Source organism: Montipora foliosa, chromosome 1, assembly GCF_036669935.1.
Source record: "Montipora foliosa isolate CH-2021 chromosome 1, ASM3666993v2, whole genome shotgun sequence".
Taxonomy (NCBI): Eukaryota; Metazoa; Cnidaria; class Anthozoa; order Scleractinia; family Acroporidae; genus Montipora; species Montipora foliosa.
The window spans coordinates 28,653,767-28,678,766 of record NC_090869.1 but is presented as its reverse complement, the minus strand read 5'-3'; the positions used below and the strand labels follow the sequence as shown (position 1 = coordinate 28,678,766).

At 38.5% G+C, this 25,000-nt stretch overlaps 1 protein-coding gene across 1 annotated transcript in view; it reads right to left on the bottom strand.

Annotated features, from left to right (window-relative positions):
- The window catches only part of LOC137996071 (mucin-like protein), an 86,200-nt gene that overhangs the window by 22,423 nt on the left and 38,777 nt on the right, over positions 1-25,000 (bottom strand). The window contains exons 6-12 of the mRNA XM_068841508.1: positions 14,719-14,820; positions 12,146-12,732; positions 11,823-12,044; positions 8,980-9,312; positions 6,563-6,817; positions 2,493-2,686; positions 742-1,078 (exon numbers count right to left, since the gene is read on the bottom strand). Coding sequence (XP_068697609.1) covers positions 742-1,078; positions 2,493-2,686; positions 6,563-6,817; positions 8,980-9,312; positions 11,823-12,044; positions 12,146-12,732; positions 14,719-14,820 — 2,030 coding nt within the window. The remainder of the gene's footprint in view (positions 1-741; positions 1,079-2,492; positions 2,687-6,562; positions 6,818-8,979; positions 9,313-11,822; positions 12,045-12,145; positions 12,733-14,718; positions 14,821-25,000) is intronic.

The following is a 25,000-nucleotide window of genomic DNA, read 5'->3' as shown; positions in this document are numbered from 1 at the left end:
GTCATTTTTCACGGTTACGAAGGGAAGAATTTCATGCAACTAAAGGCAGCAAGCTGGAGACTTTCTTCGAAACAAGGTTTTTATTTTGTTTCGACATGACTGAAAAGTGCTCAATCAAGAAAAGTTAAAAAAAGTCGAACGAAATTTTCGTTTCCAAGCCGTTTCTCTGAGGCTTGATTCAATAACTTCCAAAGACGCCCCTCTTTCTCCAAGTTATTTACTGCCCTCAACTCCGCTTGTTAAACATTTCAATGTCCAAATTCTGCCTTGTTTTTTTCCAAATTTATAAGATGAAAATTAGAATTGCAAAAGACTTGAACCAAGAATCGTAACACAATGTAGGCATCAGCTTTATCGGTTTTCACCTCCCTAGCAATTTTTGGGATGTAGACAGCCGTTTTGTCCTTGAGGCTGGGGGTGGGGCGAACGGTCGGATTGAACCAACTCTTATTTTTGGAGAAAACCTATACTGTGAAAAAATTAATGTTGTCATTGATGACAGCAAAGTAAGGAAAAAAATCCAATCCTCAGGGTTGTTCACGGTTGGGTGAGGAGGGGGAGGGGGGGTGGGGGTGGTGGAGGAGGAAACCGTGTGGAATGCACTGACTGATGTAACCTTTTAAATGTGAATGTGTCTTGATAAGAACTGAAGTTGACTGGCATTTTGTCGTCCTGAACTAAGCATGCTGCAATCTAAACTGTTGTTAGGCTTCCTTTGATTTAACGTTGATTTCTACCAACCCGTGCATTGTGCTCCGTTTCCAGTCAGGCCGCTCGGACAGGGTCCACATGTGTAACCACTAATATTGGCTGGTGGTGGAAGATCAATGCAATCCACTCCTTGGTAACACGGCTGACCATTCAATTCACAGGCGTCAATCTCAGTATCACAGAATCTTCCCGTATACCCTCCCTGACATGCGCATCCCATGTAAACAAAGTTGCTGTCAGTATTTATGTCATCGCCCTCTTCTGGCGTCACGCACAGAGCTTCGTGAAGGCAAGCACACATGTTAATGGTAGGATTCCAAGTTGAGCTTGCGCCCATTCCATCAGTGGCAACGAATGACAAATTGAACTAAACAGGAACCACAACACAAAACAAAACAAAAAAAAACACTGTTGCATTACAATAAGCTCATAATTTTCATCCCATTCCATTTCCCAACGAAATGTTGTGGCCGACGCCTTGGAAGTTTTCGGTTTGTCGATCAAAGAATTTCCCCGACCAAATTTTTCCAACAAAAGGTTGTTGGCGACATTTAAGCATTTTCCGGTTTCTGAGCGTGTGTAGGTAAAATCGATTTTTTGCTTTTGCTCGTGTGAAAGATGGTCTTTCGTAATACTTTTTTTTGGGATTTTAATTCGGAAGAACTATGAATTAGCAGGCTGCGCCATGTATCACGAGTAATAATTATAATGATACTTATTATATAGACAGGAGCGTTTTACTGGAAAATACACCAGTCATAAAATTCGTATGAAACTACGTCCGGGACCCGAGTGGCGTATTTTCCATACCCTCACTTGTGAGGATATTGATGACGTCATTTCAAGCCTTTGCATGGTTGTTTGTTCAAACACTCAGTGAAAATGGCGAGCGATAGATTCGTGAAGTTATCTGAAGCTAATGTAAAATCCTTCTCTGAGAAACGAGAAAAAGCTAACACGAAGCATAAAGCTTCATAGAACTTAAAATTATTCAAGGAATTCCTTGCAAGTGAGGAAGAAATGCGAAAATGCGAAAATTGAAGAAATTCCTGCCGACGAGCTGCAAGAATTTGCGATAAAGTTTGTGCTCGGTGTTAGAAAGAAAAATGGTAAGTAAAACACTTCTGTCTCTATAATAAAAGAAAATTACACAGTGGCTTAAAGAATGATATGAATTTTATTTCTGGTCAGTAAAACAATATTCTACTCACTCGCTACGCTTGTTCGTAACATATTTTTTTTACCACTCGAAATAAAATTCATATCTTCGCGCCGCCGTGTAATATCCCCTATGAACTTTAAGTGTCAACTGTAAGTAGCGCTGAGGCGTGAATTTTTGTTCCAGGTTCTTGCGGCTTTCCGTTGTACCTTGATGTAGGGAAAGGCCGCAGATAGCCATGTGTTTTTTGGAGTGGTTAGGGAGATTAAAATAACGAGCGACTGGCTTGGATGAAACCCTGTCATTTTTCTCAACATCGCGAATGTGTTCGCGGAATCGGTCGCATAGTCGTCTACCTGCCTCGCCAATGTATAATTTATTGCATAACGTACAGGTTATGCAATAAATGACATTTGCGGAGGTAGATGGAAAACGATCGGTGATGTTAACAGATCGCTTAGATCCCGATATTTCCGTTGTATACTTCATAAAGACCAGAATGACATGAGTGCCCAAACTCTAATCTCGGAAGTGATTTATAAAACAATTGTCTCACGAAGCACAAATCAATTTATGTTCCATTTGATTATGGAAACAAGTTTCACTTGTTTTCGAAGCCTACCTTTTTCGTTGAAGTAACGTGCCAGGTAAAATGAAGGACATTTCCAATTTGATTCTCTGTAGCATTTTCAGGTTTGTTTATTACCCTGAACGCGATGGTGTCATTGTCTTCTGCTCTGACAACCAACTTGGTAGTCCTGTTGAATGTGGCATTTATTGCAGTTGGGACATCGACTATTTTTGGTGGGAAATTTTCTGTAAAGTAAAATGATAATAATCAGGATAATGTAATAACAATAATAATAATAATAATAATAATAATAATAATAATAATAATAATAATAATAATAATAATAATAATAATAAGGTCAAGGTTACTGTACCTTAAGCAGTTCAAGAAAAAGGCTATTCTGGCTGAAGTTAGGAAAGGAAATCATGGCTTGGAACAAATTACCTCCAATGACATCACAGCAACGGTTATCAATACCCTTCTGTATGCAGCAGCCACGGTAGTGACAGAAAACTTAGGAATGAACAAAAAACCTGGAAACACACAAAAAGAGCCAATGTGGAAGCAGCGGTTAGAAAATCAAATCAAAGTGCTCAGGCAAGACTTGAGTAGAATAGAGCAAATGAGAAAAGGCGAGCAGATAAAAGAGCATCATAGGAGAAACCTGGAATGGACGTACAGGTTGCAAGAGAGAGGCTTAAGTATGCATCTGAAGGCCTTAAACACCGAATTAGAGCCAAAGCTACTAAAGTTAAGAGGTACGAGGAAAGAAACAAACAATTCAGACAAAAAAGACTGTTTGAATCAGATCAAGGGAAGTTCGTTGATGAATTAAAAGGAGTGAGAAAAAGTCAGTGATAAAATCGATGACCAAGAAGAAACAGTAAGATTTTGGAGGTGTATTTGGGGTCAGAGCTCGGACCACAACAAGGATGCAGAATGGTTAAAGGAGTGAAAAGCGAGAAAGATATTAACAGACAAGGAAATATATCTATAACGAAAGAAAGTGTTGCACGTTATGTAAAAAGAATCCCTAACAGGAAAGCTCCAGGACCCGACCTTGTACAAGGCTTCTGGCTTAAGCATTTCACAAGCCTGCACCAACCCATTGCACACCAACTTCAGGATTGCCTGTTAAGAGGAAATGTTCCGAAGTGGATGACAAGGGGCCGAACAGTGCTTATTATGAAAGATCCTGAAAAGGGGACATCCCCAGGGAACTATCGACCCAAAACATGCCTTCCAGTTATTTGGAAGATGCTCACCCGAATCATCTCTGAAGAAGTATATCAATACTTGGACAGAGAGGATCTTTTACCTGAGGAACAGAAGGGATGCCGAAGAGGTTCATGGGGAACTAATGACCAGCTATTTATTGACAAGGGGTGCTTAGAGAAATTAAAGCCCGGAATAAGAACCTAGCGATGTGCTGGATAGATTACAAGAAAGCGTTTGACATGGTCCCACATTCATGGATCCTTGAGTGTCTGGCGATGTTTGGAGTAGCTGAGAACATAAGGGTTCTACTAGCAATTACCATGAAAAGCTGGCAAACCGTTCTTACATCAAATGGAGTGAACCTTGGAGAAGTTAACATCAAAAGAGGAATCTTTCAAGGAGACTCCCTATCACCACTCCCATTTGTACTGTAATAGCCCTCATACCCCTTACACTAATCCTCAGAAAAGCAACAGAGGGATACCACTTTACTGACAAGACAAAGGTCAACCATCTACTATTCATGGATGACCTGAAGCTATATGGAAAGGATAAAGCCCAGCTTGAGTCCCTTACACAGACGGTGCGAATCTTTAGTCACGACATCGGTATGCAGTTCCGGGAATTGAAAAATGTGCAGTCCTAGTCCTAAAGAGAGGCAAGCTAGTGGAATCAGATGGTATCCAACTCCCTGACGACAATGAAATCAAAGCACTGAAAGAGGGTGAAGGTTATAAATACCTAGGAGTTATTGAAGCAGATGAAATGCTCCATAGTCAGATGAGAGAGAAATTTAGCAAAGAATATCTAAGGCATGTCCGAAAGCTGGGAAAATCCAAACTGAATGGAAGAAACTTAATACAAGGAATCAACACCTGGGCTGTATCCCTGGTAAGGTATGCTGGTGGTATAATTAACTAGACCAAAAAGGAATTAAGAGATTTAGACACAAGAACAAGGAATACCCTAACAATGAACAGAGCACTTAACCCAAGGGATTGTGTAGTCAGGCTTTACGTACCAAGAGCAGAAGGAGGGAGAGGCCTAATATCAGTGGAAGAATGCATTGGACAGGCCAAGAACTCATTACAAAATTACATCCTGCACAGTGACGAGAAACTGATTCAAGCAGCTAGGAAGGGGAAACTGGTAACCCACGACTTAGAAACTCCAAAGGACGACAAACAACGAAGGAAAGCTGAGAGAAAGACAGAGTGGCAAGAGAAGGTTTTATATGGTCAGTTCCTCAGACAAACAGATAGTGAACGGAATGAGAAGACCTGGGCATGGTTGACCTTAAACGAGAAACAGAAGCCCTAATCACTGCTGCCCAAGACCAGGCAATAAGAAGAAACTACATCAAAGCCAACATCGACAAGACTCAAGAGAATGAGAATGTACAGAATGTACAGGTCAGAATGTACAGAATGTGCCGCCAGGCCAAGGAAACAGTGAACCATATAGTGAGTGGGTGCTCCAAACTGGCACAGCAAGAGTATAAAAGAAGGCACGATAATGTTGCAAGGGTGGTACACTGGGACTTGCTGGGGAAGTGCGGCTTTAGAAGAGTAGACAAATGGTTTGAACATCACCAGAAATTCAGTGTCCTTGAGAACAACGACTGCAAACTGCTATGGGATTATAACATCCACACTGACCACCAAACTAGTGCAAGGAGACCCGACTTGGTAGTTATTAACAGGGAAGAACAGACATGCCAAGTCATAGACATAACAGTCCCAGAAGACACAGCTGTAAAGGCCATGGAAGAGGAAAAGCTAGAGAAATACCAGGACCTAGCAAGAGAGATTCAGAAAATGTGGAGTGTCCGAACCCAGGTGCTTCTAGTAGTAATTGGGGCACTTGGAACAGTTCCAAGAAGGCTTGAAAGCAACTTGAAGCGCGTTGGCACCAACACTTCTATAGAACTAATTCAAAAAACCGCTCTCTTGGGCATAGCAAGAATTCTGAGAAAGGTTCTGGAGCGATGAAAGTTATGATAAAATTTGGGTTTCCTTAGGCAACTTGTTGTTGCCTGGCCCCCAAGAAGATAACCCGGATCCAACTTATGGAAAAGCCGTTGCTGAATCCATAATAATAATAATAATAATAATAAAAATAATAATAATAATAATAATAATAATAATAATAATAATAATAATAATAATAATAATAATAATAATAATAATAATAATAAAGACAACGATATTAACCATGAAAATAACAAAATCGTCGCAGACCAGCTGTCTTTTTCTCCTGATACGATGAAATTCCGAACCTGTGCGCTTTGGCATTAAAGTTGGTTTTTCGAGGAGAGTGTATATCGTCTTCAAAGCAAAGTTTCGCAAGGGTGATTTCCAGGTAACCCGGGACAACAAGGGGTCATCAGCCATTACATAATAAAATATAATAAAAAGCCATGAGGTGGGATAGCACAGGTTTTCAGTTGCCCATATAAGGCAGCTAGGCTTACTTTGGCACTCTAAGACCCAGAAAGAGATGAAGACCTCCCCTAGAGCAGATTTCTGGCTAGGAAAGCCCTAGCACAAAGGATTTATTTAACTGACTTTCTTGTAAAACTAGGCCATAAAAACGCGAGCTTTAGTACCCCATATTTCCACTGACACATTTATAATAATATCACAAGTCAAAGAAGAGTTCATTGGCAGGTAGGAAACAAAAACCACTGGACTTTGAGAATTGCCTCCATCAGATTAGGTCCTTCTGCTTCATGCCACTCGTTTTAATAACGAACCATAAGAATTGGTTACCAGTGCCACCAACATCTGTTTAAAACAAGAAAGTCGCGAGGTAAAGCTGTCGGAGCATATGAAAGAGCGGATACTGAAAACTCCCAAACGTCGGTTGGAACCCTTCTTGATGAAGTGCTAAAATTGGCTTACCTAAAGAATTTGTCTCATTGACAAGCTGAATGTTGATATCCTTGGTTAATACGCCAACGGATAGGTCATTTGTGGATGCCACGTCAAATAAACAGTCATGATCTTCTCCACACTGTGCTTCAGCCGCCAGCCTTATTGAGTCATTCTGCCATGTGATGTTGTCAGCAAACATAGGCTCAAAATCGGGTCTAGCAAAGGTATTGACGCTCTCATTTTGACCATATGTAAATAAAGACTGCGATTCGTTTATTTGCCCTAACGAAGAAAGGTGACAAACAGAAATTATCTCAAGATGGAGTTGTCGCATCATGTCATCAAAATCAACCATGGATTATATCCATGGCTATAGCATTGTACTGGGAGATCTGAGAATGATCAGGGAGTGAAGAACATATTTCTGTCGTCCTTCCGCTTAAACTTGATACCAAAAGCACGGGTTGTCAACAAGGATCCCGTGGTAATACTGAACGTTAGAACAGTATGAAGATGAAACAACGTCGTCTTAAGCTTTAAGGTGATTCCTCAGTATTGTACTGCGCATTCTGTACCGCGAAAACGATGTGTCAATATTTATAATGGATCAAACTTGCAAAATTGTAAATATGGCGTAAATCGATCATACACGCTGAAACAGTTCATAAAACACGTGAGAAAAGGTGTGAATGGCCCATAAATCTTTGCGAATAAGCGCGCGCATTCTGAGAACGTGTCGAATTTTGTTGTTTCGATCTACGATAATCGAGAATAGACAGGTACGATAGTGTTTTACCCTGAACGAGCAAGGTGACCCATATTTTTTATTGCATAATTTTGGTGTACAAATTATCCACTTTAAATAATAAAAAAAATTAAAAGAATTTATCGGAGGGAAAACAAGATATAGCTAAAAACGTACACAAAGCCCCTTACCGTCAGAGAAATAAATTATAATCTTGAAAGCAACGACTCGAGAAACGTTTTGTGCCGACGTCGTTTTAATTTTAGTGATTTTTCCATAAATTGTATAAGACAGTGTTCCACATGCTCTAGACCTTCTGCCTATCAGGTGTTTTTTGAAGTTTCTTTAAAAACCCTCTCGTTTAGCTGCCGCAAAATGCACCCTGAGACGCGCGTGATTGGTATCAGTACAGGCGTCAATGGTGTAAGATTGGCCTATTATATCAGGGTCTGGAAGGGGGGGTCTGGATCTCGAATCACGGGTTAATTTTCCTTACATTCACAAATCACGTAACCTTTTTTTTGGGAATTCACGTATCTCGTAGCTGGATAGAGAATTGATCAAGTCTATATATGATTAAAAGGCTTTCTTTGTGATGACTTTACTTCTACATATGACAAGATGAAAAGAGATAATCTCAGGGCGGGGATTTAGTGGGGGACCGAGGGGGCCAGCCCCCCTTTTCCCCTGTATTTTTTCTCTGTATTTAAAGAGCTTCTGTAACCAACCGACTTTCAAGTTGTACAGTGTGCATCACGTGGTTTTTATTACTTTAGATAATGATTAGTTCAGTTTCAGAGTTTTTGTATTTGCCTTAGTAGATATACATCACGTATGAAAAATTGAATATATAATGCATATCAAATATGAAAAATTCTGATAAAAAGCTCACTGCCATGAAAGAAGAACGCTTAAATGCACTGTTATTGCTAAACGTAACCTCCTGCTGTGAAGGGATTTGTCATCTTTTTTAGTAGGCCGTGTGAATGCAATGGGATCACTCCGTTTAAAAAATGTCAAATTCTGAAGTTTTGGTCCCAAATGCTCCCAGAATGCTGTAAGGAGCATCTTGACTAACGTGAATTTTCGGCCCCCTCTTTCTGGAATTTCTGGATCCTCCCCTGAGTCTTATCACTTGATCCCGAGATGGGAAGGCAACGAAAAGTTGGTCAGCAAATCGACGATTCCAGGAACCCATAACCCGACGATTCTTGGCTCTTTTTTTGACTGCGTTTAAGTATAAAGGCAATGAAATTCATTGTTAAATCGTAGCTCTACAATTCTTCTCTTTCACATTTTGTTTTGTAACTTCAAAACTTCCGTGGTCCTTGATTTTTCTGTGATGTTAAAAACCTGTCATGAAGTTCGACTTACTTTTGGACGGTACGATTACTCTGACGCTCGCCATTGCAACAATTCGCGAAAACGTCCAGGCGAGCCGGAATTGAACATATTACATGTTATGTTTTCATTTTCCAACAAACCAACCTCTGATTGGCAGTGACGTGGACAGATGATGGAGGGGTGGACGTACGGACGTACGTACGTACGTATGTACGGACTGTTGATGACGTCATGGCTATCTCGCATCGATGGGTTATCATATTTTTTTAACAATGGTGCTCCGCGCTCGCGAGCCTTCGGCGCGCGCGGAGCTCCGTTACTAGGTTTCAGTCACAAAATGTGTAAACATACTTACACTTGACGCCAAACTCGAAGTGAATAGCTCTTGCTGTTAAAGAAGGTAGCAGTACTGACCCATCAGGCAATGCGAAGTCGTCATCCGGGTTATCATTCCAAGTTCCCAGCAACCCTTTGGTGGCATTTTTGTAATCAATTGCGGGGCTGACGACAAAAAGCATCGATTGTTTCTTCTCACAAAACTTAACATTTGATGTTGACGGGAAAGAAACTTCCAGACAGTTCTCTTCCGGTTTGGAGAAAGTGATATTTCCTCCAACGTTAACACTCCGATTTGTTAGATTGTTATAGTCATTGTAAATTTCGCCTTCAAGAAGAATGCTTAATCCACCTATAGCAGTAGAGGTAACAAAAAAGTGATAAGCTTCAAAAACCTTTTTGTGTTATTATTGACTGTGATCTATAAAGAACGATACGTACTGTAAGAGGTAGGAATATAGATTTAGGTGATATGAGATTAAATGAAAAAAGTGGAGAAGCACTTGACCGATAGAGCGCCTTGTACTGATTTTTTTGTAAAATACACTAGTGCTTAAGGTGGCTGAAATTGGAGGGAATGTCTTGTAAAAAGGATTAATTCTACAACACTTTTTTTACGTAACGGCAACGTAATGGTACCAAATAAAACAACCAGAATTGTTCAAAAAGCGTATGTCAATAATTTAGCCAAATTCAGTGACTGCCAACTAACATCCAAATCAAGTGAAACGTAAAAATAACTACTTAAAACATTGAAGAAGGGTTTGAATTAAACAGTAAACACAAAAGGAGGCAAGGATGGGCAAAATTGGAGATTAAAATGGATTGAAACTGGTTCAGCGTAACAGTTTTTCAAAGTTTATCTCTGTTGTTTGCGACTTAAATAATGTATGCTTGACAGACATTTTTATGATGAAATGATATATGAAATGGATCATATATGAACTGCGGATATGAAATCAAGTGAAGCTATGATCCTCGTATTTATGAACGCAAATTTTGCAATTGCGTAAAGAAGGGGTTTAAAACCCATGACCTGGCGATACCGGTGCGATGCCCTAACCATGTGAGCTATGAAGCCACTGGCATTGGGAGCTGGTCATTTGTGGGTTCCAATGTTCCCGTGAGGAACCCCCAAATAACCAACTGAGCTCTAACCAGCTCAGTTAGTTAGAGCGTCGCACCGGTATCACGAGGTCACGGGTTCAAACCCCGTTGAAGTCCTGAATTTTTCAGGCTTCTTTACGCAATTGCAAAAATTGCGTTCATAACTGCGAGGATCATAGCTTCACTTGATTTCATATCCGCAGTTCATATATGATCCATTTCATATATCATTTCATCGTTGATCCATTCCTCACGGGAACACTGGAACCCAACAAATGACCAGCTCCCAATGTCAGTGGCTTCATAGCTCTCTTTGTTAGAGCGTCGCACCGGTATCGCCAGGTCACGGGTTCAAACCCCTTTGAAGTCCTGAATTTTTCAGGCTTCTTTACACAATTGCTAAAATTGCATTCATAACTGCGAGGATCATAGCTTCACTTGAATACGTTTTTATGTTACGAAGCTTTGAGTTCTGGCCCCATCCACCGGATAAATCACTATCCATTGGATAGCGCAATTGGTTTAGGTATGACTTATCCAATGATCAGTGATTTATCCGGTGGATGGTGCTATCCATCGTTTGAATAACTGGGCTATGGGGCCCGTTGTTAAAGGGTTAGCAATACGTTGCATAGTGAGTTGGGTAGAGTAATTTGGAAAACTACACAAAATTAACTGCACTGCCGTGACATAGCCCCTTTAACAAGATTCATTCATTAATGTGGCACAATGGGTCACCATGGAAACAAAATGAAATTTTCCAATATTCCACTCCAGGGTTTTTTTAACTTTGCAGAGAGCCTGCTTATCACTTTTCAGCAATAAAAATTGAGGTTCACTGAGTTCATCTTTGAGATAAGCGTTTAAATTCAAAATATAGCTTTTAGATGGCTCTTTTGTTGCCATGGTGACCTCTTACGTCACATCAACGAGTGCACTTGTTAAGCAATTATTGGTGTTTCATATGGTAACATAACTTTGGCCTTTATGGAACAGTTGGGTAGATTCAATCCTTCCAAATAGTATAGTTTGTGGCACGCATTGAAACTGATTTGAGCCTCTTTACATCGCTTTCTCAGGGGCACCCAACGAGTGGTTTCGGTAAATACCTGTTCGGAAAGAAAGTTGGCCAAAATATTCAAATATTCGACCTCAGAATTTCGAGCTCGAGGCGCACTAACATTTCGGACATGTTCAGAACAGATTTCCTAGGTATTTTGGAAAAAAATCGAGGAGTCTGAAGAGTGCTCAGAAATTTCGAAACCACATTTGAAGAACTCTAGAATTTTATTGACCCGAGTAAGAGTCAACAGTGATATTTAAAATAGCACAAATTTTGAAATTTATAACGTCTTTTCATTTTTGCCAGCGTTTGTTTTAGAATCATACTTACAGCAAACGTCCCCTAAAATTTTCGGGAAGAAAAAGGAGGATTGCTAGAACTTTCGGAAGAGGAAAAAAAGCTTCCTACAAATTTCTACAGACCTAAAGTTCCCCTCGAACATCCGAATAGATAAATATTTTTACGAAAGCTACAAACTCACTAAACGAGCCCTTAAACATTGTGGAAACCATTTTAGGTAATTCTGACAAATTTTGAGTAGTCGGGTGCCCCTGTGATTTTTCTCCTGGTGAGACGTTTTTGAGAGGCGGAAAAGAGACACCTTTGAGCCAATTATTTGGGAAAAAAAATCGAGCACCCTTGAAGTAGTTTATTTTCAAAGTATTCCTCGTAAAATAGGCCATGACGGTTACCTCCTGGCTTCACTCTGACTTCAACAGTGCTTGTGTTTTCTTCTTTTGCCGCGCCCGCAATGAAAATGGTAGCAGTTGTGGAGTTTCCCTGGGCAAGTCCTGTTCTGGCCTGAAGCTGGAATTTGCCGTCTTTTCCATCGACCATTACATACTCGCCAAGACCATTGAATGTGTAATTCCCACCATCCAAAGTCTTGAAGTGAGGATCACAGCAAAACCAACCTAGATAATAAAAGAGGTCATCAATCAGTCAATTAATCAATCAATCAATTAATCAGTCAATCAGTCAGTCAGTCTATTAACTGTTCCTTTGCAGCACTTACGTCTTGGAAGAAAGAAGTAACCCCTGCAGTCTTGAGACGGACGATAACGGTAGAAGACAGAACAAAGATAAGGTGTGTCAACACAGCAAGATTTGTAAGCTTCCTGGTCAGTCACCACCGCACCAGACCACGAGGAAGACCACCAAAAAGAGTGGAATTCTGCGGCCACGTGACCTCCGTCTGGCTCTCCAATCTTTAGCGAACCAAAGCTGACTTCCCAGTCAATGGAGTAACAACACAATTGTTTCAGCAAGATAAAATCGTAACCCTTTCCGGGCATGAAAGTAAATGCCCACCTTGATCGTCGTGATTTGAAGCACCAATCGGGCCACGGATTTTCCCACCAATTCCAAAAGAATCTCACATCGAACCATGCCTGAAATAGCGTACATGGACACGCGAAGTTCGTATCATTTTGTATGAGAAAGGTGTAGTCATATATACTCATTAACTGTTGGTCATTTGCCCAAGTCCTGCACTTTTGGGATTCAGGATAAACGTTCTCGACTCTCCAGAAATGTCTTCCCGTCACATCAGTGTTTCCTTTTTTTTCGTCAAGTGCCAACATACCAAGCAAAGTACCAGACCTTTTTGGATAGACACAAGCAAAACAAAACAAAAAAAACCAAAAACATTAGTAAACAAATGGGAAATAAATCAAAATAGATCAATAAAAGAAAAGATTAACGTTGAGAGCTAGTGGAGGGTTCACAAAACCACAACTTCTAAGCAGTTTATTACTTATTGAGGAGCAAATACTGGTTGTTTCATGAAAGAAAGAATTTGTGGAGCTCTTTCTTGAATATCGATATCACCGGAGCCATGAAAAGAGTCGGACTACTTGCTGGTTTTGTTTAAACATCAAATTTAGGTTTCGTTGATTGTCAAAGTTTTTGTTCGGAGGCTCTCTTGATATACCTCACTGACTTAATTTCTCTAAAATTTTGGATGAATGGCGCGAATTGAGGGTGGAGGTAAGTTGCAAGTTAGCGCGGTCTCTATCTGAACCCTTTTTAACCAAGTTTCTGATCCCTGAATACCTTACCTCCTAGCTCGGTGGCATTGACGGTCAGTGTATAAGACCGCGGAACAGCCCAAAACTTAAAGGTACTAATGTCAACCTTAAGAGCTAACACGATGTTTAGATCTAACTGGGTTAGCATCTGTAAACGGTTTGGGTTTTTCCGCAGTCTGCTGACAACAAAAAACTTGAAGAACAAAGGCAAAGGTTGATTCTGTGACACCGCTGGGGCAACCTTATCCAACGAATAATCACTAAGGCACCAACAAAGTGGAGTATGTATTAAACAACAACATGTAAATTGCATAGAACTTCGTCCTGGCTAAACCCAAACAACACTTGTTGACACATTAACGGCGGGCAAAGAGAGGAAAAACAGAACTTCCAAATTCATTCCGTTTTTGTGATTGCAACTGGACTGTCAACATATAAGGAAAGAAGAAATGGTATAGGTCCCGTTGGGAGCCGATTTTCCTCACTGTCTCTTTAGTGACTATGACTGGAGATTTATCTAGCTTTGAACCATTCAGCATTCTTCAATTATTAAAGACCTTGCATAATTCTACAATCCATTCCGAATTTTCCAGGTTCCCTACATTGTGAGGATTTCAAGTTGGAGTCGGAATAGCTTTTTCCTCAGTTTGTTGTTGCGTTTCGTCTCGTCATATTTCTCTTGTTCCCGAAGTTGTACCTCGAGTGTTGTTTGAACATGTGCATATAAGACTTTCCTTGGTACTAACAAACTGGCGATGATTCCTCCTCTTTCTTTACTAGGCTTTCTTCCACCTGTCATTCCTCAGCTTAACACATTCGGTGTCGCTAGTTCTTTCAGATTTATATTGCTCTCGATTTAATTTCTCATACAAATTCGCGAATGATTAACGATCCATCGATTTTATACTGCTCAATCACCAGTAAAAATTTCCTTTGACATGTCTTTTCTGAAAAGTTTCATTGTCATCAGTTGTATTATATTCCCTTTTTCGCACCTGCTATGCGGCAAATGCATTCCCCGAAATACTACACTATTGGTAAATCTTAAAAAAAGCGACAATTTTTTTTCTACGCGTAACTTCTTGCCAAAGGAAAAACAACAATGTAGTGCTTTCTGAGCCCCTACATTCACGACAATGATGCTTTTGTTGTCCACGCTCTCCATGAAAACTTAGAGTGGGTAACTTCACGCATTTGTAGATTTAGCAGAGATGCAAAGAGTCCAATTGTCTTTCTTTTAAAAATCTCTTAGGTCGGTTAATTAGAACATACACCTGCATTCTAAGTTATTTTCGCCATTCATTGTCGAATACAGTGTTGCGAAGGCGAGAGCAAGGAAGAAAAGCATTTATCTTCTTGCATAAACCTTACTCGAGAATTTCTGGGGTTCGTTGTTAAAAACCGCGTGCTAAGTTTGTAGCTGGCCCATTAAATTCTTGGCATTTTCAAGTCGTTTTTGTAGACAAGAACAAACAGCGTTATCATACTGAAAACCGGCTTCAGGAAGGAATGCGAAGCCAGTACGAAGGTGGAAATATTATTGTTTTAATTTCCTCACCCCTCCATGTTCAAGTAATTTTGGCGCCGATTATCACCCGCATTCCAACCAGCCACAGGAGTACCATACCAATTGGCCCAATAAGAGCAAGACTCGTCATCCCTGAAAAAACAAAGGTAGCTAATGTTGGAATTCCAAGTTTCAGCTCAGTTTAAAGACCTTACAAGATTAACTTTTCTTTCTTTCATTAGCTCGTGTTTTTTGAGAGATATGTGCCGAGAAGCAGATACATCTAAAGTGATAATTTATGAAAAATGATTCTCCCTATAATAAGACCCCGTTCACACTAAACCTTAACCATGTTTTAAACATGTTTAGCTAAACACGGTTTCAAAGTGTTTTCTTTTTAAATCATGTATACTTTCTATCATGAAAGAAATTGTTTTCAACGTGATGCAAAGCCTGAGAATTTAGCTTGTCATCGCTTGTCTCTCGTCATTTCGTTTACACAGCAAATAAAGGACATTTGGCTGGCTTTCTGTGCTGTTTACATCGTTCGCAAGCGCCCGGAAGGACAGATGATGCATTTTTTTAGAAACACCCTTACCAGATAAAATTGAATCAAAATAATACCTTTTTGTAGTAGAATAATAAATCTCATATTCGATGGTTTAATATATAATACTCGCGGACATTTTGCTCATTGCTTGTACTTTTCCTACGCAACTCGCAAAATACCCGCGCGTATTATATGTTAAACCATCGAATACGATGTATTTGAACTTAAAAAAACAAAACAAAACAGGTACATTGTCTTTCAACCTCGACAGAAAATGAAACATAATCCATTACCACCATATTATTGGGAGGTCAGTTCTTATAGCGTAATGCTTCTGTGTAGTTGTATTGTTCTTTGTTTTGAAGTACTTGTTATTTCCAGAGATGTTCCCTTATTTGGTCTATTTGTTCAGCACAAGAACTTCACCATTATTTCTTTTGTAAGAAGTTTTAAGTAAAATTAATTTATCTTCTTTTGAAATTCGGTCTGTACACTGCATTGTGCATGCAAAACTTTAACTGGTCTTTAGTCACAGAAATGTTACAAATGTAAGAGAACGTAAGTTCTCAGTTCTTGTTTAATTTTTTGCCAGAAATGCTTAGCTTCTCTTCCTGATATGTCAGACCTAGCAACTATGGCACTATGAGGAAAATGGAAGTGACTATCAGGACGAACAGTTTTCCATCTCGAGCAACAAACCAGATGGTCATGTGGAACTGCTTTCAGGGATAAAATAGGATGCAATGTAGCATATCACAGTGAACATGCCGCTTATTTATTACAAGATTTCTGGATTTCACGATACTGAAATGTACATATTCACTGTTCTCTGTATTATTCTCCACAATTGTTAAATTTGTGTAACCTTCTCATTCCCAAATGTGACGAAGATTACATACTTACTGAGTAGCACAAGGCCGCAGATTGTATAGCAAAATATAGTATGTTGTTGTTGTTATTATAATTATAATTATTATTATTATTATTATTATTATTATTATTATTATTGAAATGTCTCTTTATTTCGACTCACTACCGGTATGATTAAAATGACGGGCTCAAGAAAGGAAATAAATAATATATAATTATTCGTGCTACACCTGAACTGCTTGATTTGCTTCTGTATATCATTTTCGCTCAGTTGTTGGCATTGCGCAGCAAGAGGACTAAGAAATGACTTGTGATGGTTATTAAGACCTTTGGTGAAAATTTCTCACAGGTGACTTTTTACGATACCACCTTTACAGTGTACATTAAAGTCTCCCTTCCTTTGCATACCAGATAATCTAAAGTTGTCAAAAGCGACGCATATGGCATCTGCAGTTCTCGATCATGTTCACCAGTACATACCAGCTGTTGCAAAATCCAGCACAGAGTATATCCATAGTGTGGTTTGTACTGGTGAACAACGAGAATGGCAGGTGCCATATGCATCGCTTTTGACAACTTTAGATTATTTGGTATGCGAACTCTCTGGATGTTGTGGAAATCATCCAGTAGTAACACCATAGATGTACCTTCCTTTTAAAAGGAAATGAATAATCTATTGACAAGCTAAATAAAGTATGTTGAACTAATGAAGTTACTGACAAGCAAACAAAAGTAATTTATTTTAATATTGCATAGAGTACAGTCAAATTCCTAAGAGCAATAAACTCTATCTTGAAAACTGTAATCTTATTTTAGCTGTATTCATCACTTAATAGTATTTTATAATGTAATGGAATACACTCTCCCTGACACGTGAGTCCGAATGCTGCTCCCGTAAGTTCCTTTTGTGCCTGTCAATAGTTCGTAGTGCAACTGATAAACCAAAGATGGGACCATTGTTCAGGCCAGCTCTTGAAAGGCCATGCTGATGCATGTCGAGACCCAAGTCTTTATGCAAAGGACATGTAATCTGTGATCTATGCAAACATGAAAACTTATTTCTCTTTTATTGGGTCAAATTAATTCATGTTTATGCACACCTAAAATATCTATTATGTGAAGGAGGGCAACAGTTCTTTGTTCTTGGAGGTATCTTCTGTCTTCTGACATTCTGGAGTCTTCCCAAAGTGCTGTTTTAAAGACAGCATTAAACAATCCAGGTACTTAAAGCTCTGTAAACTTCCTCAGAGCAGCAGTCACTTCCCACAAGGGCAATATAATAAACAACAGTTCCAGTTTTACATTCTGACTTGGTTGGTAGTAAAAAATACCGGTACATGTTTTCCTTCTCTTTTCCTTTCTAGATATCTAACATGTCTTGGTTTGATTTAATCTGGCCATTAATTACTGGCTAAATACGATTCGGAAAAAATGAAATATGTAAAGGAAAGAGTTTGCAAGAGCCTTGAAAAATTAAAGCGATTTAATCGTTATGATTTACTTTTGTGAATGTAATGTAAGCAAATAAGATCAACTGGATATCAAATTTAGAAATATAAATATATACACAACTAGACTTGCCTCTTTGTTGATCAGTATTTTCATGACACTTTTCCTCTTCTCGTTGGCCCTCCGCATCCAATAAGTGACATTTTCCTCGTTATTTGTTTATGTTTTAACTTGTACAACGGGCTAACAGAAATAATCGGTGAAATGGCAGAGTCAAAAAGTATTGTACCTTCTGTTTGTTGGGGTCCTTTCTTTTCCGTGGAATGTATTTAACGTGATCCATAAAGCTTTTATCGGCCTCAAGTTTGCATTTTATGATTTACAACACCAGTTTGTCCCAGGTCTGTAATCTGGTAAATTTTTTCCAACCTTTTCGAAGAACTGGTAAAACCGTTTAGGGATAGGTATGAAGGACACAAACATGGTTTGCTGTTTCAATGGATTTCATTTCTGTGCCGAAAACAAATCCACGATCCCGACGGAATCCCTCCAGCCCTTGCCAATGTTTTGTCAGCTCATCTGAGCCAAGCCGAATGACTGCAATTTTCTATTTCTTTTAATACGAGTTTTCCCTTCGTTAACATACTGCTTGCCGTCAGCTTCCGGTGTCACGCATCGCATGATTAATAATAACAACAAGACGCCTATAAGGGCGTATCCGTGGGATGCACAAACAGTTAACACAAATTGGACAGTTACAGTGAACTACAACCGCGGGTAAACTTCGGAAAATGGCGACAGATTACCGGAAAGGTAAAGCTATAATTTAACTATAAGTTATTTGTTGTAAAACGTTTTTATTTAAGTTAGCATATATTTTATAAGACCTTTTTGTTTTAAGGCGTTTACATTTTTATTACTGGGTTGCCAACCCAGTCGGAATCTGTCTTTAATTTCGTCGTTTTTTTATTTTTCGTTTTCTTTTTTTTTTATTTTTATTTTTTTCCGTGTCGGTAAAAGTCCTGCCTGTCACTCCCCTGCTAAGTGGTGTCTTTGTGCATAGAGCCTTCTACGCGTATTTTCTTAGGATCGAGAGGGTAGTGGGAAATGCGTAGATTTCTCTGGTGGACACAGTAGAACGATTAACTTAACCGGCAATGGCGTCGAAAGTCATGTAACGCGAATGGCGTTTTAGGGGATCTTTGAACAAAATGTACCCTAATGAAGCTCAATAATGGCAAGCGAATTGGATACTGGACAGGACAGGCGGTCGAATGTTAGAAGCGACGAGTAATGGACTTCGACAACAATCTGTCGCCCGTCGAGCCGTAATCAAAGTGAGCAGTCTTCCTAACATTTTGCCAAGCGTGGTGTTTTGTACAACACTCAAACCAAATGAACAGTTCTCTGGTAACTCAGTGTGGGTTCAACAAAGACAGATAAGGAATCCATATAGTGGATCTGTTATCTCAGTTGTCTCGCTATTTGTCAGATTTGTATTTACCTGTTCTCAACTCTGCACAGTCTTCCACTATAACAATTGGAAATTTCACTAATAAGTCATTGACGTGAATGGCGTTTTAGTGGATCTTTAAACAAAATATACCCTCATGGAGCTCAAGAATGGATAGTCAATTGTATGAGCAAGACAGCGCTGAAAAATAAATATCTGGATTGTAAGAGACGAGTAATGGTCTTCGACAACAATTTCATTTTTCGCCTTTGGATATCAAGTGAGCTTTGTTTCTAATATTTTACTAACTTGGTATTATATAAAACACGGAAATCAAATAGCAATTTTTTTATGGATTTAACCATAGTTACTAACTATGATTTAACAAATTAACATTGAAGGAATCGAACGCCAACAAGAATGCATCACAGTGTTTACTCAAGTCGCATCTTAGTTGTCTGACAATTTACATTTACCGGTATTTTGTACTCAACTCAGCAAAGGTGTAAAATATTTGGAAATGTGACAGTGAAAAATTACTTGAATGAAAGCTTGTTGTCTCTTTTGTGCTTTATTATTTACGGTCAAGGTTCTTTCGAAAAGGGTTGAATGTGAACTGTCAGAAATTTATTTAATTGCATATGCTTTGTGATTGTTTGTTTCGCTTGCACGCACGCAACTGAAATAGGAAGGGTTTCTTGCCTCTTATAGCAAATATGTTGCTTGTTTCAATAAATGTTTCGCTGGAAAATATTTCTGTGAAATTTCTAGATTTTGTAAATTTATCATGTTGTGTAATTTTCGAGCTTAGCAAATTTGCATACATGTGTTGAAATGTGATACGGGGAGAATTTTTGTGGTAACGCATTAGTCACGAAAATAAACAGGTCTGTTGGAAGCGTGCTTGAGTTTCAACAAAATGACCCCCAAAATCGGCAAAAGATTGTGACGCTGATGAATAATAAAGTAGCTGCTATTACCAAAACGATGGAATTACCTGGTGATAAATAACCTTGTCTTGGAGAGTAAATTTTTGATTTTCCAGAAACAATGGTCAACCTCTGAGAGTTGCGCGATTGTGATCTTTGTGTTGAATTCGCACATTTCTTGTCAAAATTTATAACAATCGAAATAAAAAGAAAACTAACAAAAACAAAAACCCGGTAGCTTGGCATCATTTGACACAGATGCTTCACTGTTTCGCGAGTAAACATGCCGCGGTAAAATAACGCGGTAACTTGATCACTGCGCTCGCTGAATTCGATGTGCGATTTACTCGGTGCAGCCAAACTTGTACAATTACAACAAAACAACTAAAATCTCCCAAACTGTTTTTCGCTGATGGTAACTTTTTATATTCGTGGTTCAAAATAAATGTTGTTTTCATGTCGTAGATTTTATTACCGATGGCAAAATATTTTATGCTCGATCGACCGTCCTGAAACTTCCTTCTGCTCTTCTTAAAAACTGTGTATCCATATTTATTTACTTTTACATCAATATTTGTTTTGGATAAAGCAAGCTAACAAAATCTGTATCTTGCTTGGTTCGCATTTGATAGCATTAAAATAGAATTTTCGGTCCTATGCTTCTGTTACTGAGTGGTATATTTCTTAGGTCGCCCATCCAGATACTAACCCCGCCGAATAGGAATAACTTCAGCTTTCAACTGTTGTTTACAAAGCTTTCAGATGCTGTCAGATGCTGTCAGTGCACGCTTACACTTGTGGTGGAAAGAAGTTGCATGATCAACATGTCAGCCCAGAAGCCAATGTTTCTCGATTCCCTTTTATTTTCTTCAGTCTCTCTGGGTTCAGTACTTTGCTAGTAACCACATGTCTTCTCAAGGGGCTATTTATCTAAGACTTATACCATGGCGCTACAATGATAGACAATACCAAAACAATATCGTGTACTGTTAGACCTACATATTACGCAAAGACAACGGTCAACATGTCATCCCAGAAGACGATGTTTTTCACTTCCCATTTATTTTCTTCAATCTTTCTGGGCTCAGTACTTTGCTAGTAACCACATGTCTTCTCAGGCTATTTACCCAAGACTTCTACCATTTCACTACAATGATACACAATACCAAAACAATATCGTGCACTGTTAGAGCTACATATTACGCAAGGACAACTTGAAGCTCCTGGAAGACAACACACAGTTCAGTTGACATTATGGAATAAATCGCTGTGTTACTTCACTACCGCACATAAGCAATGCGTGTCAATTTTTTTTAAAGAGGACAGGAATTTCTTCTTTCTGACAAATGATTAATTAATAGGCCGGTCGCCAGGTTTTTAACCTCACAAAAGGATCTGTTTCGTCGTACGAACGTGTGAAGACCTGTGAGCCAAAGGGCCTCTGCTGGTATGACTTCTGGTATGACTTCTGGTACGACTTCTGGGTCACCCCCCCCCCCCCCTCCAACTTGAAAAAAATTGCGTGGAACGCTGCACGTACCACAGGCAACCCAGTGTACCCTCACGGAGGGTCTAGTTTAGTAGATAATTTAGGCTTATATTTTAATTATATTGTACATTGTAGATGTTTTATTCCATTTATTTTATTTATTTTAATATTGTAATTAGGAAGCGCTTTGGACAATTATTGGATTTTAGCGCTATATAAATAAAGTTTTAACACATATTAAATGAAAGGTGTTACAATTGAACCCACTGGGAACTCGGAAAAATCCGAGCCCCAGATGGGATTCGAACCCACGACCCTCTGTGACCTAGTACGTGATCTAGTACGGATGCTTTTTAATATGTGTTAAAACATTCTCTCACATTCGCTCATAAATAAAGTTATTATTATTATTATTATTATTATTATTATTATTAAAAACAGAAAGGTTATTTCTTATTATTAATGCTACTAAATTATCCAGTGGAAACAACGAGGCCCTATTAGGGGTTATCAGGAATACAGGAGATTTATGTAAAAAACTTATAGGGATATGGGATATTTGGAAAGGGGGGAATTAACGGGATGCAGGATATTTAAAAAACCGAAATGGTATTATAGTGATACAAACCACAGGAATTAACAGGATAAAGGTCAGGATTTTTAGAGATACGGGATACTTAAATTCCTCCTTTCACAAATGGGGCCTCAACAATCAGCACAGCAATACTATCACAATTCGGCGTTATCCCAGACGAGGATATGTCTCTTGAACACCATGTTGCTGCTATTTGTAAATCCTGCTTTTTTCATTTAAGGAACATTTGCAAAATCAGGAAACATATCAGCGTTAAGGCCTGTGAGACACTTATCCACGCATTTATTTCTTCTAATTAGATTTTTGCAACTCGCTTGTTTATGGCCTGTCTGAATTTTCAGTGCAAAGCTACAACTGGTACAGAATGCTACAGCCAGAGTCCTCACCTTTTCTCACAAATCCGAATATATTACTCGAATTCTGCATAGCCTACAGAATTTGACTACCCAGTGGGCAAAAAATTGAATATAAGATTTTTCTTCTTACCTTCAAAATCCTCAACTACCAACCGTCTTATTTGTCTGACTTAATCAAATCTTATAGACCTTCAAGGACTCTAAGGTCGTCTAGCTTCCATCTTCTAAGCCCTCTTATAATCTTAACTCTTATGGAAAGAGAGCTTTCTTTTGGGCAGCCCCTGAGCTGTGGAATTCACTCCCTCATAACACCCGATCAAGTCATTCTACATCTATATTCAAAGGCTTACTTAAAACCTGGCTTTTCAACCAAGCATACCTGGACTAGTTATTGCCATTGAGTTGGTGCAAGATTTTATGATATGTGAAATAAGATTACAAAATCTGTGTTATCTCATGGGTTTATTCTATCGTTTATGTGTTTATTGTTTTATTTTTTGTCTTTCTGTATTAATCATGATATTTTTATTAATTATTTGACTATGCCCCTTTTTATAAATACATCCTTTGTAAATATTTACTTTTATTCTTATGTACATAATTTTATAATCTAGTTTTTAATTCATTGTCATTGTAAGGCGGTTTTTAACCTTGGAATTATCGCTATATAAAATAAAGGTATTATTATTATTATTATTATTATTATTATTATAATTATTATTATATTATTATTATAATTATTATTATCATTACTATATTATTATTATTAGTAGTATATTCTATATACAAGGCTAAAAATTGAAAAATTAAAATATTCAAACCAAACGTTTTCGGCTGTTTGCCATCATCATCAACCCTGATGATGGCAAACAGCCGAAAACGTTTGGTTTGAATATTTTAATTTTTTAACTTTTAGCCTTGTATATAGAATATATTTTACAAAGCGAACATTATGGACATTATTATTAGTATTATTATTATTTACTTTTTAGTAAAGCTTTTTAAGGAATGTCAAGATAAAAAGGTGAGATTTATTTGGAATACTACTGACTGGAGATAGGCCGCTTCATTCGTTTGCTTTGGTTTGTCTAGAAAACAAAATAGAGTGTATGTCGTTTTATTTGGTTGTTTAAGGCTTTTTAACCAATATTCTCTTTACGTTTTTGATTCCTGTACTAGGAAGAATGGATTTATTTTTTGTTGTCAAATGTCATTGCCTTGACCTATCACATAACATTAAATTTGATGTTAGGCTAATTGTCTACTTAACAATTATTCCACGAGAGTGCGTTGGATATGAGAGACCACTGAGTAGATCTGAGTATTGTCCCCGCAGAAAACTTCTAATCTTATATTTTTATAAACTTCTTTTTCTTTGCTTGATTTCAATGGGTTTTTGGTTGTTAAAGGCTTTTTCCAATCTTCTTTTCCCGTTTTTTGATTCCTGTACTTGGAGGAATGGCAATGGAATTCCCAAGCAGTGCCATTGCTAAGTGGGTCTTGTGAGCGCTCTGCATTCTATATTCCTTATCACGATTTATGTTGTTGTCGTTTACACAACCGATTACATGTATATTATTAATTTACAATCTTTCATCTCCCTGAGAGAGTAGGAGATGATAGACCCTAGGATCGCAAAATCTCAGTAACGAAGACATTAATCCTTTTTTTATACTTGATTTATTGCTTTCTAATGGCGGGTGTTGACTCCCAATGGCCAAATCAACACACTCAGAGTGTCTGTAGACTGTCACGTAGTAAAAAATATAAATCCGAAACCGTTCAAAGAAAGAAGCCAAGAAAATGAAATGTTACAAAAAACTAATACAAAAATATCTGCTCCAAGTCTCAAGTCTGTTTGGGGCATTGTTTCTAAGTTATTTTCCGAAACATGTCACTCAATTTTACAGAGCTTTATATGGAGACGCGCCATGTTAAGTTCTTGTTCCTCGAATGGCCTCGAATCAACAAAACATCTGGACCTCAGTTTGCGATAAAAGCCCTCTCTTTTTGCTCGTGAACTGAACTAAATGAGCATAAACATGTCTTCTACAGCTTTTAATGCTTAATTTGCCAAAAACCACAAGGCAAAACCGTTTTTTTGAACCAGACAGCTTTATCTCAGTTGCTGTCTTGGTGTCACGCAAGGCGAAATTTGAAAATTCCAAATGCTGTATTCTCAAAACGAAAAACGCTACGATGGCCGATGGAACACACTGGTTCGATTCGCAAAGTCTTCGCAAAATGTTTGCCACAATGGCCAGTTCAACACACAGGTTCAATTCACAAAATCTTTTGGAACGACTAAACAAACTGTTTTCGCAAGAAAAACAGATCCATTGGAGTATTCGTTCGATGCAATATCAAATGCTTATATACATGCAGTGAAACACGCGAGACCGGAGACAATTCTCCTTACCTTCAAAGCTTCCCGTTCTCAAGGAAAAATCGTCTGTCCACTTTATCATATACTTTCAGATGTGAGGTTTAATCATTGCGGGGGAAAAGTATTTGCTATAGCTTATATTGTGAGCAAAGAGTGGTGTAGCCTGCGCTCACAGAAGAAGAGAGAGGAGTGAGATTTCTAATCGCCGTACGGGAGTTTGGAAACATCTGTGGGGCACATTTGTGACTACGAACGA